Here is an 18,571-nt window from a genome sequence, read left to right as displayed (position 1 = left end):
CTCTTTTCTCCACTGAATTTTCCTGCTGAGCTATCCTTATTCTATTACTCTTTATATCCTTAATTAATGTTTAATTAAGCAATTGTTTCCTGATCCTCGCCGTCGCCATCCCCGCTTCGAATTCCCTGGATCCACCGGGGCTGGACCCCGGCAGGTAGGGTTCTAGGTACTTAGAAAGTTGGCTTAATTTGATAATAAGTTATTTTTTTAAATCAGATGAACCAGCTATGAGGGCCCCCTAGAGTAAGATAACTCATGTCTTATTTTCCCAATTTTGAGTAGTAGCAGTAATCTAATAGCAAAAATACAAATGAGAAATTGAGGTGGTTATCTTATTGTTTCTGGGAAGGAGATTTAGTTTTATCATGCTATGTAGGCAAAGAAAACATTTGGTTAAAATTATCTATATAAATTGTTTATTAAATAAACTTTGAGTCTGTGCCATTTACATAGCATGTAGTAGCAAAGATTCAGGGTGTGCCTTCAAGGAACTTCAATCCTACAGGAGAGGTGGGCTTGCTACACAAGAGGCTATGAGGGTGTTAGGGAGCCATGTTAGGGGGCCCAGAGTTCATTTGGTGGGTAGGAAGGGTTCATTGGTTCAGAAAAGTCCTAGAAGCCAGTGAATATTTGGTGACAATTAATATTGTGCCTTAGCAAATAAATGTAATACAGAATTACTGCTGTTATTGTTCAGTTGTCAACTCGTGTCTGACTCTTTTGCCACCCCACAGACTAAGGCCTGCCAGGCTCCTCTGTCCATGGAGTTTTCCAGGCAAGAATACTGGAGTGGGTTGCCATTTCCTTCTCCAGGGGATCTTCCCAACCCAGGGATCAAACCCAGGTCTCCTGCATTGGCAGGCAGATTGTTTACCACTCAGACACCAAGGAAGCCCCACAGAATTGCTACTGAACCCTGAAGGACAAGTAGAAATCCTCCAATATAATTGGGGAGAATGGTTGGACTACTCCTTTGAACTATGAGTGCAATATTAATAGGTCCCTGTGTCCTAACTTTCTCAAGTACCAGCAAAGTGTTCAAACTTTCGTCAATTTATTGGCAGAGTTTCTCAAGATGAGATTGTTATACTTGTAAATAGTTTAAAGGCAGAGAATATCTCTTTCTGAAAAACTTAAAAAGTTGAAATTGTATTTGAAGTTAGAACCCAAATTTCACTTTCTCAGGCTAAATGAAATAATACAAGGTCACAGAGCATATAAATAGTAGATCAAAGGCATCAGGACCTTAATCGCTAGAGATTTTGTTTGTATGTTGTTGTTAAGAATTAATTGTTAAAGAATTATATAGTTGCTCATAGGAAAAGTGCTGTTCACTGTGGCTGTGGGGTGCCTTGTTGTTTAGTCGCTAAGTTGTATCTGACTCTTTTTGTGACCCCATGGACTGTAATCCACCAGGCCCCTCTGTTCATGGCATTTCCCAGACAAGAATACTGGAGTGGGTTGCCATTTTCTTCTCCAATGGCATGCCTACTTGTTAGGACTATATCTCAAACAACAACAGAGTATGACAGCTGTCCGTTGCGAATTATTTCCACTGATGAGGCCAGCATTTAGGCTAAAGAGAGACTGCTGGGTTTATATCTCACATCCCTAGAGTGGCCATATAATTTATCTAGAGGGTTTTTTTCCTACTACTAAAATTGTACAGCTATATTTTCTTGCTGCTTATAGAAAAAATATGATGAGCTTTGTTTTATGTAACTGCCTGGGATTTTTCCACTACATATGGGATGACATAAATAAAAAACTTCTCTGAATTGAACATTCCTATCCTACAACCACTAATTTAAATAAATCTTCTTAAATTCATTTTTGTCTTTCTAGTTATAAGATGAATAAAATCTGGCGATCTAATGTATAGCACAGTGATTTTCATTAACACTGCAGTTATGTAGTTGAAAGTTGCTAAGACAGTGGATCTTAAATGTCTTAGAAAGAAATGGTAATTATGTGACATGATGCAGTTGTTAGTTAGCTAATGCTACAGAGGTAATCATTTTGCACCATATAAGTGTATCAAATCAACAACCATTGTACACTTGTAACTTACCTAGTATATGTCAGTTATATTTCAAAAAAGTTGAAAAAATAAAAGGAAAAATAAAATTTCATGAAACTTGAGAAACAAAATGCCTGCAGGAGGAATCTAGAAGCCTACCAGACATTTCCATTGGGATGATAGCAGGAACTTCTACCAGAAGAATCTAGCAATGCCAGGATTGCAGGGTTAGTGGGCATGTCTTCTTGGACTATACAAGTGAAGCCATTTATCTTGTTGGGCACTCGGATGATGGCTAGGTTTCCAGATGGGTAACTGAGATCAGTTAAGGTCATTTGAGTTATTCTAATGGTCTTTGACTAGCCTGAGAATAAATTTAATTTATGAGAGAGTCCTTTGAAGCTATAAAGCATTCTGAAAATGAATGGGAAGCACCGTTAATTACTAAAAAATTTTATGCTTTGTGTGTGCATCAAAATATATTTATGAGACACAAAAATTCTCACCAAAAATACCCGCAAATGGAATCTAGCAAAATATAAAAAGGATTATATGTACAACGACAAACCAGAGTCCATCCCAGGAATGCCAGGTTGGATTACCATCTAAAAATAAATTAATGGAAACATACTACATTGATAGAGAAAAGAGCAAAAATAGAGATGATCATTGCAACAGACACAGAAAAAGCATCTGACAAAATCCAATACCTTATGGTGATAAATGACTCAATGAACTAGGAATAGAAAGGAACCTCCTCAACCAAATAAGGCATGTCTAACAAAAACCCACAGTTAACCTCACACTTACTGATGGCAGACTAGGTGTTTCCCCGCTAAGGTCAGGAAGCAAACAAAAATGTCCACTCTCCCCACTTCCATTCAACCTCATGCTGGAGGTTCCAATTAGGAAAATATTATGGAAGAAAAAGAAATGAAGGCATCTATATTGGAAATATAAGAAGTAAACTATCTCTAAGTGCAGATAACATGCTCTTGTATAAAAGAAAATCCTAAGGAATCTACAAAACAATGTCATAGAACTAACAAAAGAGTTCAGTAGGATTGTAAACTAAAAGGTCAATATATATGAAAAAAATTGTATTTCTAAGCAGTGAACATTTTGAAGATGAAATTAAGAAAATAATTCCATTTACAATAGCATCAAAGAATGAAATATACTGAGGATAATTCACTAACTGTTACTATTCAGTCCTATCTAAACGGATTGGAAGTCCAGCAGTGAAGTAAACACAAAATTGATTCTGAATCATTTTGAAAATCAGCCTTAGTCTTCAAAGGAGTGAAAAAGAATTAAAGCCAGGGCAGGAAACAATAAGTAATGCTACAAGTTGGAAAGTTATTTAAAATTTTTTTGATATAATGAAAGAAAAACCTACTCTCTTTCTCATAGGGCTTGGGGAACTAAAACTTCCTTACACTTCTTATGCCATAAAGTCATTTTTCTGGGTTCTTGATGGGGTTTGACTAAACATGTAGGCAACTATGGCTAAAAATGACTTTCTCCTACAAAGTGAGGCTCTTAGTTCACCAAAAACTCCTCCTAATTTCATAGCTTTGTTTTACTTTCCCAGAGATATTAAATGGCCTTTGTGTCCAAATAGCAAATGGCCTGGCCATCAGGCAGTTCAAGTGATCAATAACCTAGTGTTCCATAAAATGGATATTGAATTTTTGTATTAAAAAACAACATACTGCTCATGGGTGTGTAGACTGGTACACATTTTCTGGGAGACAAAATCTATTAAAGCTTTTTTCTTACCCAGAATTTTTATCTCTAGGTATTTAATTCAAGGAAGTAAGTGATAAGTATGCAGCAGAGTATGCACAAAGCTGTTCATTTAGCCATTGTATAAAACAGCCCCAAACTGTGAAACTACCTTTGATCAGTAATAGCAGATAGATTAAAGGAATTATAGTTCCTCCCTATGATGGAATACCATATTCATATAAAGATGGTGTAGTAGCTCTGTATTTATTGCATATTATATACTCACAATGTTTATGAGTATTTATTGTCTAATATTATTATGTAAAGGGAGCAAGTTATAAAATAATGAAGAACTTGTTAGAATTAATTTTTAAAGAATTATATAATTGCTCCTAGGAAAAAATAAGGAACGATGTATAAACAGATATTAATAGCTTTGCTCTGTGTGATAGGATTTGGTCATATCTATCTTTTTCCTTCATATTTTTTTATCTCTTTTTTCTTTAGCTTTGTTTTTTGTGAAGAAATAAGCTAATGAAAATAAGTTGTTGAAAGAAAGGATACAATATTTGCGTTGTCCCGTCTGGAAATGAAGTCAGAAACTTGCTCCCATGTTTGTAGTGCTTTTCAAAGAGCTCATTCGTCACGATCTACACACCACAGAAAACAAAAGGATGGTTATGTGATGACAACAGACATCCTGTGCTTGCTAGTAGTGATACAAACCATTTCTTAATTTAAATTTTTAGTCCCGCATCAGCAACAGGGGACAATTCTTAGGAATCATTAAAGGTTGTCCCCAAGCCGTGCAGATAACTTAATAAAATCTTTCTGGCAGGAATCTGACATTACTTATCTGTTTAAAGGGTCTGTGTTTTTTTGTCTCTTTTAATTTATTTAAAAGCTAAAAAAAATTTATTCAGTAGGACAAGATAGAGTGCTTAGGCTTTAGTCAGGATTATATTTTAAGTAATTGTTCTCATCAAAACAGCAAATACTTAAAAAGAGCTTATCACATGGTAGGTATTTTTTTTAATTGAAGTATAGTTGATGTACAATATTATATAAGCTTCAACAGAGTGGTTCACAATTTTAAAGGTTATATTTCGTTTATACTTATTATAAAATATGGGCTGTATTCTCTGTGCTGTACAGTATTATCCTCGTAGCTTATTTATTTTATACATAGTTGTTTGTACCTCTTAACCTCCTATCCCTATCTTGCTCTTCCCCACTTCCCTCTCCCCACTGAAAAATACTGGTTTGTTCTCTATGTCTGTGAGTCTGTTTTTCATTATATCCACTAGTTTATTTTCTTTTAGACTCTACATATTAGTGATACAATGCAGTATTTGTCTTTGACTTATTTCACTTAGTCAAATACCCTCCATCCGTGTTGCAACAAATGGCAAAACTTCATTCTTTTTTTATGGCTACTATTCATATCTATGTGTGTTAGTCATTCAGTTGTGTCCAACTCTTTGCAACCCTGTGGACTGTAGCCCACCAGGCTCCTCTGTCCTTGGAATTCTCCAGGCAAGAATACAGGAGTGGGTTGCCATTTTCTTCCCCAGAGGATCTTCCCAATGCAGGGACTGAACCTCTGTCTCCTGTCTTTCAAGCAGATTCTTTACCATCGGAGCCACCAGGGTAAGGCCATTCATATGTATGTGTGTGTGTGTATATGTCACGTCTTCTTTATCCATTCATCTGTTGATGGACACTTAGGTTGTTTTGGCTACTGTATAATAAATAATGCTGCTATGAACACTGTGGTGCATGTCTGTTTGCAAATTAGCATTTTTATTTTTTCATGTATACGCTCAAGAGTGGAAGTGCTGAATCATATGGTAATTCTATTTTTAGGTTTTTGGGGAAACACCATACTCTTTTCTGTAGTGACTGCACCAATGTACATTCCCTCTAACAGTGTATAAAGATTCCCGTTTCTCCACGTCCTTGCCAATATTTGTTATTTGTGTTCTTCTGGATGATGCCATTCTTGACAGCTATGAGGTGATATCTTATTGTGGTTTTAATTTGCATTTCCTTGATGATTAGTGACGTTGAGCATCTTTTAATGTGCCTGTTGGCCACCTTTATGTCTTCTTTAAAAAAAATGTCTATTCCGGTCTTATGCCAGTTTTGCAACCAAGTTTATTTTTTATTTATCTACTTTTACTTTATACACATATTGCTATGAAAACAGAAGATTTAAAAAAAAAGCCCAGCTCTAGTACAATGGAGATATCCTATATCCTGATTGTAGAGGTGATTATATAACTATCAAAATTAATGGAGCTGTACATATAAAAAAGGTGAGTTTCATTATAAATTATACTTCAATAAAATGACTTTACACTCTAGTATAAGCTGTAGCATCTGGTGTCTCTTCAAGGTTGCTCTTGAAATTCATTTGAGCAAAATGCTAGTGAAATATGGGAAGATGAAGAAAGAAATACTGAGAGATATTCTGTATTATAGCTCTAAGCCTAACTATTTTATTATCTAGGTAATACTCAATAGGAAAATGAATTTGTACCCAACAATGTTTTATAATGAACTAAAAATTCAGTTTAATTCTATTTCTTCTTAATCTTGAATTATAATAAAATGAATATAAGAATTCCTAGGGCTAAACAATGAAATAATCTAAATTTTCATGTAAATGTTGCCATTTATTTTGAAAGATAATATGTTTCTCATTTTTATGAAATATAAAATACATTCAGAGAAGCACTAAAATATGCTATTTTGTTAATGGATAGTTATAACATGAACATCCATGTTATTACCATCTGGGACAAGAAATAGAACAGTGCTAAAACTCTAGAAGTCCCCTGTGTGCCAACCCAAAGTCAGTGTTCTACAATCTCTAAACAATATAGTTTCTTTCCCATTTTGAATTTTATGTAAATTGAATCATATAATGGGAATTTTTTATATTTTGTTTCTTTTAATCAACATTACATTTGTAAGATTCATACGTGCCCCAGTGTGTAGCCATAGTCCAATAGCTTCCATTTGTGTATAGTATTCTATTGTATGACTTCATCAGTTATTTATCCATTGTATTTTTAATGGGTATCTGGGTTGTTCCCAGTTTTTGGCTTATAGATAATGATACTCTGAACACTCTTATGCATGTATGCTGGTACCCAGTTCCTCTCAGATCTTATATCCAGAGGAAGAATTGTTGAATTCCACTTTACAAAAGGATATGTGTCTTTCACTTTACAAAAAACTGCCAAAATGATTTTCAAGCTGTTGTACCAATTTGCATTCCCACTACAGGCTAAACTGTAGTGACTGTTATTCTACATCCTTTCTGACATTCAGTAGTATCAGACTTTACAATTTATTTATTTAGCCAATATGATACGTATGTACATACATGTGTGATGTGTGTGCTTAGTCACTCCGTACTGTCTTATCCAACTCTTTGCGACCCCATGGACTGTAGCCCACCAGGCTCCTCTGCCGGTGTACACTGATCTCTAATTATGGTTTCAGTTTTCTTCTCCTAGGTTACTAATGAGGTTGAGCATCTTTTCATATGTTTATTGACCATTTGGATTTTTTCCTTGGAGAAGTGGTCAAGTTTGTTTTAGTTCATTTTTTTCTACTAGGGAGACTTTTTTTTCATGTTGATTTATAAAAATTCTTTATACATTTAGGATAAAAGCCCTTTGTATATCATATGTGCTATAAAACATCTCCCTTCTTGGCTTTTCTTTTAAATTTTATCAATTCCTTTATGGATACTGCTTTTTAGAATTAGTAAATCTTTCCCTAATCTGAAATAATAAAGCTATTCACCTATTTTTTTAAAAAATCATTGTAGCTTTACACTTCACATTTAAGTCTTTAATCCACTGGGAATGAAATATTATTTCAACTTCATTAAAAACTATGGATATCTAACTGTCCCAGCACCAGGTGTTGAGAACATTTTCCTTTCTCCATTACCTTGCAGTGTTACTGCTGGCACCTATCAGATGTCTGTGTGTGCATAAGTTTGATTCTGTATCATGGATTTTTTGCTTATCCTGCCCCCAAGCTACACCATCTTAATTACTATACTTTGTAATGTTGTTGTTGCTCAGTTGCTCAGTTGTGTCTGACTCTTTGTGACCCCATGGACTGCAGCATGCCAGACTTCCCTGTCAATCACCAACTCTCTCTGTCATTATCTGAGATTGTTGATATTTCTCCCAGCCTTCTTGATTCCAGTTTGTGAGTCATCCAATCCAGCATTTTGCATAATATACTCTGCATATTGAAGAAGGGAATGGCAACCCATTCCAGTATTCTTATCTGGAGAATCCCATGGACAGAGAAGCCTGGCATGCTACAGTCCACAGAGTTCTCCAGCTCAGAATACTAGAGTGGGTAGCTGTTTCCTTCTCAAGGGGATCTTCCCAACCCAGGGATCGAACCCAGGTCTTCCACATTGCAGACAGATTCTTTACCATCTGAGCCACTAGGGAAGCCCAAAAATACTGGAGTGGGCAGCCTATCCCTTCTCCAGCAGATCTCCCTGACCCAGGAATCAAATTGCATTGCAGGCGGATTCTATACTTATATAAAAATAAATTTATACAAAAGGATATTCAAAGCAACATTATTTAGTAAAACAAAAGAACTTTTAATAATCTTTATTTCCAATATCAGTAGAATGGTTAGATACTATATGAAAAGGCTCATAGATATTAAAATGATGTTAATGTAACCTATGGGCTTTCCTGGTGGCTCAGTGGTAAAGAATGCCCCTGCCAATGTGGGAAATGTAGGTTTGACCCCTGAGTTGGGAAGAGCCTTTGGAAAAGGAAATGGCAACCCACTCCAGTATTCTTGCCTGGGAAATCCCATGGACAGAGAAGCCTGGAGGGCTACAGTCCATGAGGTTGTAAAAGAATAGGATACAACTTAGCAACTAAACAACAGCAATGTAAGCTATATAATATCATGGGAAAATTGTTGAAAATTAGGGCAACCCACTCCAGTACTGTTGCCTGGAGAATCCCATGGACAGAGGAGCCTGGTGGGTTACAGTCCATGGGGTCGCAAAGAGTCGGACACAACTGAGTGAGTAACACAATACCACAAAGTTAAAAGTAGAAAAAATTACATATGTAATATAATTACAGGTCTGTTAACAAAAACCTATGCTTAAAAACTCTGGAACAGTGCGGTCTAATTGAACTTTTATTGACCATAAAAGTTTTCTATAACTGCCTTGAAATATGGTTGCCATTAGTCACACACAGTTATTTAACACTTGAAATTTAGCTAGTGTGACTGAAGAATTAATTTCAAATTTTATTTTATTTTAATTCCTTTAAACTTGGATAGCCATGTGAAATATTTGTTACCACATTGGGCGGTGCAGATCTAGATAATATTGAAATATTAATCATGATTTTGGGGATGAGGCTGAGACTTCTGGTGATTCTCTACCATTGATTTTAGGTTTCTAAAGGGTTCCAAATGTTCCTCACTATACAGTGATCACATTTTAAAGTAAAAAGGCTTTAACCAAAATAGCCCCTCATAAGACACACATAAGGTATTGTTATAAAGTCTGCATGCGTGCATGCTAAGTCACATTAGTCTTGTCTGACTGTTGTCCATGGGATTCTCTAGGCAAGAATACTGGAATGGGTTTCCACGTGCTACTTCAGGGAACTTCCCAACCCAAGGATCGAACCTGTATCTCCCACAGTTCCTACATTGCAGGTGGATTTTTTTCACCACTGAGCCACCAGGGAAGCCCAATATTCTAAAGTAGAAGTTAAAAGGCCAAGTCTGTACCAATTCTTTATGACTAATAGTTAAACGTGTCCTGTAACCAAGCCACCATCTTCATCGAGACAGCTTTTATAATTTTAGGTAAAACTGGTTTTTAAAGAGTAGCAAATAAAAAAATTACAAGCTAATTACCTTTCCACATGCTATCCTAGAATCACAGCAAACAATGGATATGTTTCTTTTGTTCAGTTGATAATCAGTTAGTTCTTCCTTAACTGACTCTATTTCTGGAATATCCACAGAAAGTTGATAAGAAATTGTCTTATAGTGTTTTGCATCTAATGGGACAAGAATCACACGAAAATACATATGTGTTTAAAACTTTCCAAAATCTCTCTTCTAAAATGAAATTTCAAACTCTATTACAAATGCATTGATTCATTGGACACTTTTTTCCATTGGACATTTTTTTTAACGAAAGAAGAATCAGGAGCTTCATTAAATTAAATTGAGGAGCCCTCTTCTGTTAAAAAAATGAGAACATTCTCATTTCTTCGGAAGAACAAAAATAATGATTTTCATTATGTGGAATTTTTTGGCCGTAGGTTTAGTAGGAAAGAATTGAATCCCAAGGAACTTTATACTAGGGATTGAGTTGGGGGAAAAAAAATGTTCTCAAAGCATCTTTTCAATAGGTCTGAGTTTCAGAGGAGCCTGATGCTCAGAAATATTAAAAATAAAAGTTAACTCCAATTGTGCAGCCTATAAGGAGAGAAGCAAGAATATAACTCTAGAACTTCCGATTCTAAAATTGATGCCCCTCCAGTTGTACTAGTATGGCATCTCTACTGGCCAGCTGACCAGTGGGGCCCGTCTACAAGAAGGGAATCTGATTCATTTTTGACAGACTTTCCATATCCTAGCTTGAAACAAAATGGAATGTATGTTTTACTAAAAGAGAGACAATGAACTCAAAAGCTCATTCTAGCTCTCTGTAAAATGTGCTATGTGCTAAGTCGCTTCAGTCATGTCTGACTCTTTGCAACCCTATGGACCGTAGCCCACCAGGCTCCTCTGTCCATGGGTATTCTCTAGGCAAGAATACTGGAGTGGGTTTCCATTCCATCCTCCAGGGGATCTTCTGATCGCAAGGACTGAACCCACAACTCTTATGTCTCCTGCATTGGGCGGCGGGTTCTTTACCATTAGTGCTACCTGGGAAGCTCCCAAGTGCTCTCTGGTGGTGGTGGTTTAGTCACTGAGTCCTGTACGACTCTTGCGACTCCATGGACAGTAGCCTGCCAGGCTCCTCAGTCCATGGGATTCTCTAGGCAAGAATTCTAGAGTGGGTTGCCATTTCCTTCTTCAGGTGATCTTCCCGACCAAGGGATTGAACCTGGGTCTCCTGCATTGCAGGCAGATTCTTTACCGACTGAGCTACGAGGAAAGCCAATCAGTCAGTGCTCTATATATGCTGCTAAATTATTTCAGTCAATAACAGCAGTGAACTGAAGACTCAAAACTTCAAAAGCTAGGTGACAGAAAAGTGGGGTTTTCTGACTTTTTAGCCATTTTGACTGAGGCGTTGACCAAAATGAAAAAATTTAATACTATTTTTAAAATACATCAGTTTTTGCCCTCGGTCAAACACATGAGCTCTCTGATGTATAACTGGTCTATAACATCAGCTTTGAGGAACTTACCTTCTTCAGAGAAAGTAGGCTGTTCTTTTGCTAGTATTTCATAGTGTTTGGCCATTTGTCGCTCTTGTTTTCTACAAAATTAAAAACATGATGCACAAGTCTGAAATGTGTTCCCAGTTTAAAATAGTATACTATAGTGTGGTGGGAGAAGGAGGAGGTGGTGGTGAATCACTTACAGATGACTCCAGAGCAGGACCCAGAGCCTAAATTCCAGGAGGATAATGGTCTTTCATGACCAAGAAGGAAAGACCTGAGACATGGAATCAGCGGTTGTAGCCGTTCAATGTGCGTCAGCAGGCCCTGAGAAAGGGGAATACCTGCCACCAGGCCTTCATTCGACTGCAGCCACTCCAACCACTCCCTATGGTGAACCTAGAGAAACTCTCAGAATGCAGGATTACAGGCCCCAGTTACCTAAGGGCTATAAGAAATCCAAGCCAGCCGCTTGGCTTTTCCCGCCCCCACCCTGACAAACCTCATATGTATTTCATTGGATAAAGCCTTCTCTAACTGTGAGATGCCCCGTGACCTGCAATCAGAGGATTATACATTCTGAAAAAGACATTATTCAAAGGACTATCTCCAACTTGGACAGAAGGACCCTTATTGGATGACACAGATTTACATCAAGATAAAGATGATATGCAGAGAAAAACACATGCCCCCAAAGAGATTACAGCCACTCCTCCAAACAGATCCAGCAGGAATAATCACAAAAGTCACCCCAGAGCCCTTTAATAGAACAGGGCGAGAACTCCATGACCCTACCGAGGTAGGGTCTACGAGTCCCGTGTCAGCATTAAAGAAGTTACAGAAGACTGACCATCTGTCCCTCATCACCCCAATAAAGATTTCTTGGGGTTCATGTCTCAAGGAAAATGTGAAGTAGGAGATAGATGGGTCTCTGCACTGAACAGCTGGTCATTTTCAAACAGAGCAAAAGTGAAGTTTGTCCTCAGCCAGAAAAGAATGACATGTATTTCCCTTCCTCCACTGATATGGAGGGAATAAACTAACGGGGGAATCTGTAGCAGTGAAAAGGGAAAAAGACGAATGAGTTTTTCCTTTTCACTTCTCTGAGAGCAAAGAAGATAAAGAGAACAGTGAGCAGGCCTGAACATTCCGAGTTTATTTTACTTTACCTGCTGCTAATAAGTTTGCTTTTCTGCCCCCTAACTCTGCAGGAGCTACACTTCACTTGACTCCGCTAAATACATCCCCTGTCCAGTGTTTACCTTTACAACCTTTCCCTTGTAGTTACATGTCAGAAAGAAGGCCTCAGAGCCTCCAAGCTGCCAGATGCAGTTACTGGGTTACTGACGCCAGTTTATGACGGTCATTGAAACAAAGCAAAAGGAAGAAACCTAGACCCTGTCGCGTTTGTCTTCTCATCACCGACTCCTGACTGCGAGCGCTTGCCTTAGGGGCCCAGTTCTTGAGGCAGGAGCATAAGGTGTTCCCCTCTCCGCCAGTTGAGAATAAAAGCCACCATTCTATTTCTTTCAAAAAAAGAAGTATACTATAATTTTTACTGTTTACATGCCATTCCTTATTCTTTGTAATCTGTTATTACTTGTGAACCCAGTCATTTACTCAGTGCATGTGTGTTTTTACTGGACTTGGTGGACAAATTTCTCTAATATATAAATAGGAATTCCCAATTGCCCTGAGAATTTGGAATGGGTAAATTTTCTACTCCAAAAGTCAGTGAGCTCACTGAGTTTCTGACACCTTCTGACTCTCATAACGTCCACCAGGAACTGCACGAGGTTTGCTTTAGCCAATTTTTGTTTCTTCACTGGGAATGCATCTACAAAATTATCTGCTTGGAAAAAATGAGGTTTGTTTTTACAAAAGGCTTTCTAGGGCTTCCCTGGTGGTCCAGTGGTTGAGAATCCACCTGCCAATGCAGGGGACATGAGTTCGATCCCTGGTCTGGGAAGATCCCACATGCCACGAAGCCCTCAGACCACAACTACGGAGCCCACAGGACACAGTTACTGAAGTGCTTGCACCCCAGAGCCCACACTGTGCAACAAGAGAAGCCACCACAAACAGAAGCCTATGCACCACAGCAAGAGAGTAGCACCTGCTTGCTAAAACTAGAGAAAGCCTGCGCGTAGCAACGAAGACCCAGTACAGGCAAAAATAAATAAGTAAATAAATCTTAAAAAAAAAAAAGGCTTTCTAATTAAGTGGGCCTATCTGAGTTCCAATATCAAAGCCTCACTGTTACCTCTGCAAAGCTTTTTCTTTCGCTTTGAGTCTGTCAACTTCACTGCCGTGGGCGGCATGAGGATTAATACTGATTAATTCAGTTTTAGAGCTCTGGATTTTTTGGTTTTCTTCACAGATGTAGTCGACCAGACTTTGGAAATGACCACAACAGGAGGTCTGAAAAACAAAGACGTTATTTTCTTCTCCTCAGCCCTAGATGAAGGTGATTACAGGAGGGGAACAAAATAAAACCCAAAATGGCTAATGGGGTTTTGGATAACAATCTATCATATTTTTTGGGGGGTGGCTAACAGCTTTATTGAGGTATAATTCCCATATCATACAATTCACCCATTTCAAGTGTACAATTCAATAATTTTTAGTATATTCACAGAAGCGTGCAATGATCACAGCAATCCATTTTAGAACATGAAACCTGTACCGAGTAACAGTTACTCCTTCTCCTCCTCCCCACATGGCTGCCACTAATCTATCTGCTGTCTCTGTAGATTTGCCTGTTCTGTATGTTAATATAAATGGAATGTGGTGCTTTGTAACTGGCTTTTTTCACCTAGTACAATATTTTAATTTATATTGAAGCATGTTTAAATGCTTCATGTCTTTTTATGGCTGCATAAGATTCCATAGTATGCGAGGAGGAACAAGATGGCAGAGGAGTAGGTGGATGTGGAGCATGTCTTTCTCCACACATACATCAGGAATACACCTTCAGACACAGAAGTGCATGAAGAACACAAGCTGAGAGCTGACAGGAGTACCTGACCTGCGGAAAAGAATATATAGAACCATGCGAAACTCAGTAGGATGAAGGAACTAGGGGGAAAAACAGGAGTGTTAGTAGGATGGACCTGCCCTTGGCGGGTGGGGGAACTGAAGCAGGGGTCCAATCCCCACAGCGGGGCAATTGTCTGAGTCAGAGGAGAAATATAAAGGCTGAGAGGGAAACAGCTGATCTGTGGCAGCCTAAATGGAATGAGAATCAGACAGTCCTTGCTGCAGCCATACGTACCCCGGACAGGGACACAGGTCCCCTAGAAGGTGCAACAGCTGGGAGCTGGAGTTTAGGGATTGCAGAGCAATCCCAGGGCGAGGGCTCCTGTTGACTGTGGAGAGAACAATCAAGGGGATGTGAGGGAGGAGATTGTGATGGGAAACGCCTGTGGAGGAAAGCTAGGCGGCCATGGAAGCAAGGCGATAGTGCTGAGTCGTGCGTAGGGGGTGGAGCCATCGCCACAGCCTCTCTCCCCACATGCCAGCACTGGGAGCTGAAAACAGGGCGGCCGGCCCGTCAGACGCCTCACCACTGAACTCCAGAGTAGGACCCCAGCCGGGGGCCCCCCTATGTGCCTGACATGCCTAACAGCAGAGAAGGACCCCAGGCAAGGGAACTAATTAAGCTTTTTTTTTTCTCATCACGTTATTTATTGTTATAAACCTCTGCCTTTTTGTGGGGTTTTGCTGTTCTGGGGAGTTTTTCTTTTTTTCCTTTCTTCTTCCTTTTTTTTTTTCCCTTTTCTCTTTTTTAATTTTCTTAAACTTGTTATTATTTTTTTCTACATTTATTTCTTTGTTTGCTTTTCCTACTGTTCTTTACCCCTTGCAGTTAATCTTTAATATATATAAATCTTCTTTATCTACCTCTATTTATCTTTGCATATCTATTCTTTTTTTCTTTCCTTTGCTCTCAACATATTTATTAGTTCTGTTTTCATTGCTTTATTCCCAACTTGGCACCTTGATTTAGTTATGTTTTCCAGTTTGTGCTTTAGTTTTGCTGTTAACTGGTAGATATAATTCTTGGTTTCCTTTGTTCACCAGATCACTCTATTGTACTTTATTTTTGTTGGACTCTTTTGATTTTGCTTATGGGTATATATTCCATTATGTAACTGCCATTTGTCTAGGGTTCATCTTTGGTTCCTCGTTTTTGGGTATTTGTTTTAATCCCACTTAATGCCATAACAAACCACTTGTGAAATCTTCGTTACTTACCAGAGATCAAGTCCTGAGCCTTTGGAGTGCGAGCACTGACTCCAAGACCCTAGACTACCAGAGAACTAACCCTCAGATCAGATCAGATCAGATCAGTCGCTCAGTTGTGTCTGACTCTTTGCTACCCCATGAATAGCAGCACGCCAGACATCCCTGTCCATCACCAACTCCCGGAGTTCACTCAAACTCATGTCCATCGAGTCAGTGATGCCATCCAGCCATCTCCTCCTCTGTCGTCCCCTTCTCCTCCTGCCCCCAATCCCTCCCAGCATCAGAGTCTTTTCCAATGAGTCAACTCTTCGCATGAGGTGGCCAAAGTACTGGAGTTTCAGCTTCAGCATCATTCCTTCCAAAGAAATCCCAGGGCTGATCTCCTTCAGAATGGACTGGTTGGATCTCCCTGCAGTCCAAGGGACTCTCAAGAGTCTTCTCCAACACCACAGTTCAAAAGCATCAATTCTTCGGCACTCAGCCTTCTTCACAGTCCAACTCTCACATCCATACATGACCACAGGAAAAACCATAGCCTTGACTAGATGAACCTTTGTTGGCAAAGTAATGTCTCTGCTTTTGAATATGCTATCTAGGTTGGTCATAACTTTCCTTCCAAGGAGTAAGCGTCTTTTAATTTCATGGCTGCAGTCACCATCTGCAGTGATTTTGGAGCCCAGAAAAATAAAGTCTGACACTGTTTCCGCTGTTTCCCCATCTATTTGCCATGAAGTGATGGGACTGGATGCCATGATCTTTGTTTTCTGAATGTTGAGCTTTAAGCCAACTTTTTCACTCTCCACTTTCACTTTCATCAAGAGGCTTTTGAGTTCCTCTTCACTTTCTGCCATAAGGGTGGTGTCATCTGCATATCTGAGGTTATTGATGTTTCTCCCGGCAATCTTGATTCCAGCTTGTGTTTCTTCCAGTCCAGCGTTTCTCATGATGTACTCTGCATAGAAGTTAAATAAACAGGGTGACAATATACAGCCTTGACGTACTCCTTTTCCTATTTGGAACCAGTCTGTTGTTCCATGTCGTTCTAACTGTTGCTTCCTGACCTGCATACAGATTTCTCAAGAGGCAGGTCAGGTGGTCTGGTATTCCCATCTCTTTCAGAATTTTCCACAGTTTATTGTGATCCACACAGTCAAAGGCTTTGGCATAGTCAATAAAGCAGAAATAGATGTTTTTCTGGAACTCTCTTGCTTTTTCCATGATCCAGCGGATGTTGGCAATTTGATCTCTGGTTCCTCTGCCTTTTCTAAAACCAGCTTGAAAATCAGGAAGTTCATGGTTCACATATTGCTGAAGCCTGGCTTGGAGAATTTAGAGCATTACTTTACTAGCATGTGAGATGAGTGCAATTGTGAGGTAGTTTGAGCATTCTTTGGCATTGCCTTTCTTTGGGACTGGAATGAAAACTGACTTTTTCCAGTCCTGTGGCCACTGCTGAGTTTTCCAAATTTGCTGGCATATTGAGTGCAGCACTTTCACAGCATCATCTTTTAGGATTTGAAAGAGCTCCATTGGAATTCCATCACCTCCACTACCTTTGTTCGTAGTGATGCTTTCTAAGGCCCACTTGACTTCACATTCCAGGATGTCTGGCTCTAGGTCAGTGATCACACCATCGTGATTATCTGGGTCGTGAAGATCTTTTTTGTACAGTTCTTCTGTGTATTCTTGCCATCTCTTCTTAATATCTCTGCTTCTGTTAGGTCCATACCATATCTGTCCTTTATTGAGCCCATCTTTGCATGAAATGTTCCTTTGGTATCTCTGATTTTCTTGAAGAGATCCCTAGTCTTTCCCATTCTGTTGTTTTCCTCTATTTCTTTGCATTGATCACTGAAGAAGGCTTTCTTATCTCTTCTTGCTATTCTTTGAAACTCTGCATTCAGATGTTTATATCTTTCCTTTTCTCCTTTGCTTTTCGCTTCTCTTCTTTTCACAGCTATTTGTAAGGCCTCCTCAGACAGCCATTTTGCTTTTTTGCATTTCTTTTCCATGGGGATGGTCTTGATCCCTGTCTCCTGTACAATGTCACAAACCTCATTCCATAGTTCATCAGGCACTCTATCTATCAGATCTAGGCCCTTAAATCTATTTCTCACTTCCACTGTATAATCATAAGGGATTTGATTTAGGTCATACCTGAATGGTCTAGTGGTTTTCCCTACTTTCTTCAATTTCAGTCTGAATTTGGCAATAAGGAGTTCATGGTCTGAACCACAGTCAGCTCCTGGTCTTGTTTTTGCTTACAGAATGTGGTCCACTGGAGAAGGGAATGGCAAACCACTTCAGTATTCTTGCCTTAAGAACCCCATGAACAGCATGAAAAGGCAAAATGATTGGATACTGAAAGAGAAACTCCCTAGGTCAGTAGGTGCCCAATATGCTACTGGAGATCAGTGGAGAAATAACTCCAGAAAGAATGAAGGGATGGAGCCAAAGCAAAAACAATACCCAGCTGTGGATGTGACTGGTGATAGAAGCAAGGTCCGATGCTGTAAAGAGCAATATTGCATAGGAACCTGGAATGTCAGGTCCATGAATCAAGGCAAATTGGAAGTGGTCAAACAAGAGATGGCAAGAGTAAATGTTGACATTCTAGGAATCAGCGAACTGAAATGGACTGGAAGGGGTGAATTTAACTCAGATGACCATTATATCTACTACTGCGGGCAGGAATCCCTCAGAAGAAATGGAGTGGCCATCATGGTCAACAAAAGAGTCTGAAATGCAGTACTTGGATGCAATCTCAAAAATGACAGAATGATCTCTGTTCGTTTCCAAGGCAAACCATTCAATATCACAGTAATCCAAGTCTATGCCCCAACCAGTAACGCTGAAGAAGCTGAAGTTGAACGGTTCTATGAAGACCTACAAGACCTTTTAGAACTAACACCCAAAAAAGATGTCCTTTTCATTATAGGGGACTGGAATGCAAAAGTAGGAAGTCAAGAAACACGTGGAGTAACAGGCAAATTTGGCCTTGGAGTACGGAATGAAGCAGGGCAAAGACTAATAGAGTTTTGCCAAGAAAATGCACTGGTCATAACAAACACCCTCTTCCAACAACACAAGAGAACTAACCCTAGGGAGTATCAAATAGTGGAAACTCACACAAAGGAAACCACTT

At 39.0% G+C, this 18,571-nt stretch overlaps 1 protein-coding gene across 1 annotated transcript in view; it reads right to left on the bottom strand.

Annotated features, from left to right (window-relative positions):
• Window positions 1–18,571, bottom strand: part of ERICH6 (glutamate rich 6) — a 49,225-nt gene that overhangs the window by 11,502 nt on the left and 19,152 nt on the right. Inside the window, exons 8-12 of the mRNA XM_006048549.4 lie at window positions 13,442–13,599; window positions 11,206–11,276; window positions 9,695–9,840; window positions 4,316–4,401; window positions 2,180–2,335 (exon numbers count right to left, since the gene is read on the bottom strand). Coding sequence (XP_006048611.3) covers window positions 2,180–2,335; window positions 4,316–4,401; window positions 9,695–9,840; window positions 11,206–11,276; window positions 13,442–13,599 — 617 coding nt within the window. The remainder of the gene's footprint in view (window positions 1–2,179; window positions 2,336–4,315; window positions 4,402–9,694; window positions 9,841–11,205; window positions 11,277–13,441; window positions 13,600–18,571) is intronic.

Source organism: Bubalus bubalis, chromosome 1 (assembly GCF_019923935.1).
Source record: "Bubalus bubalis isolate 160015118507 breed Murrah chromosome 1, NDDB_SH_1, whole genome shotgun sequence".
Lineage (NCBI taxonomy): Eukaryota > Metazoa > Chordata > Mammalia > Artiodactyla > Bovidae > Bubalus > Bubalus bubalis.
This window is presented reverse-complemented; position numbering and strand designations above follow the sequence as displayed.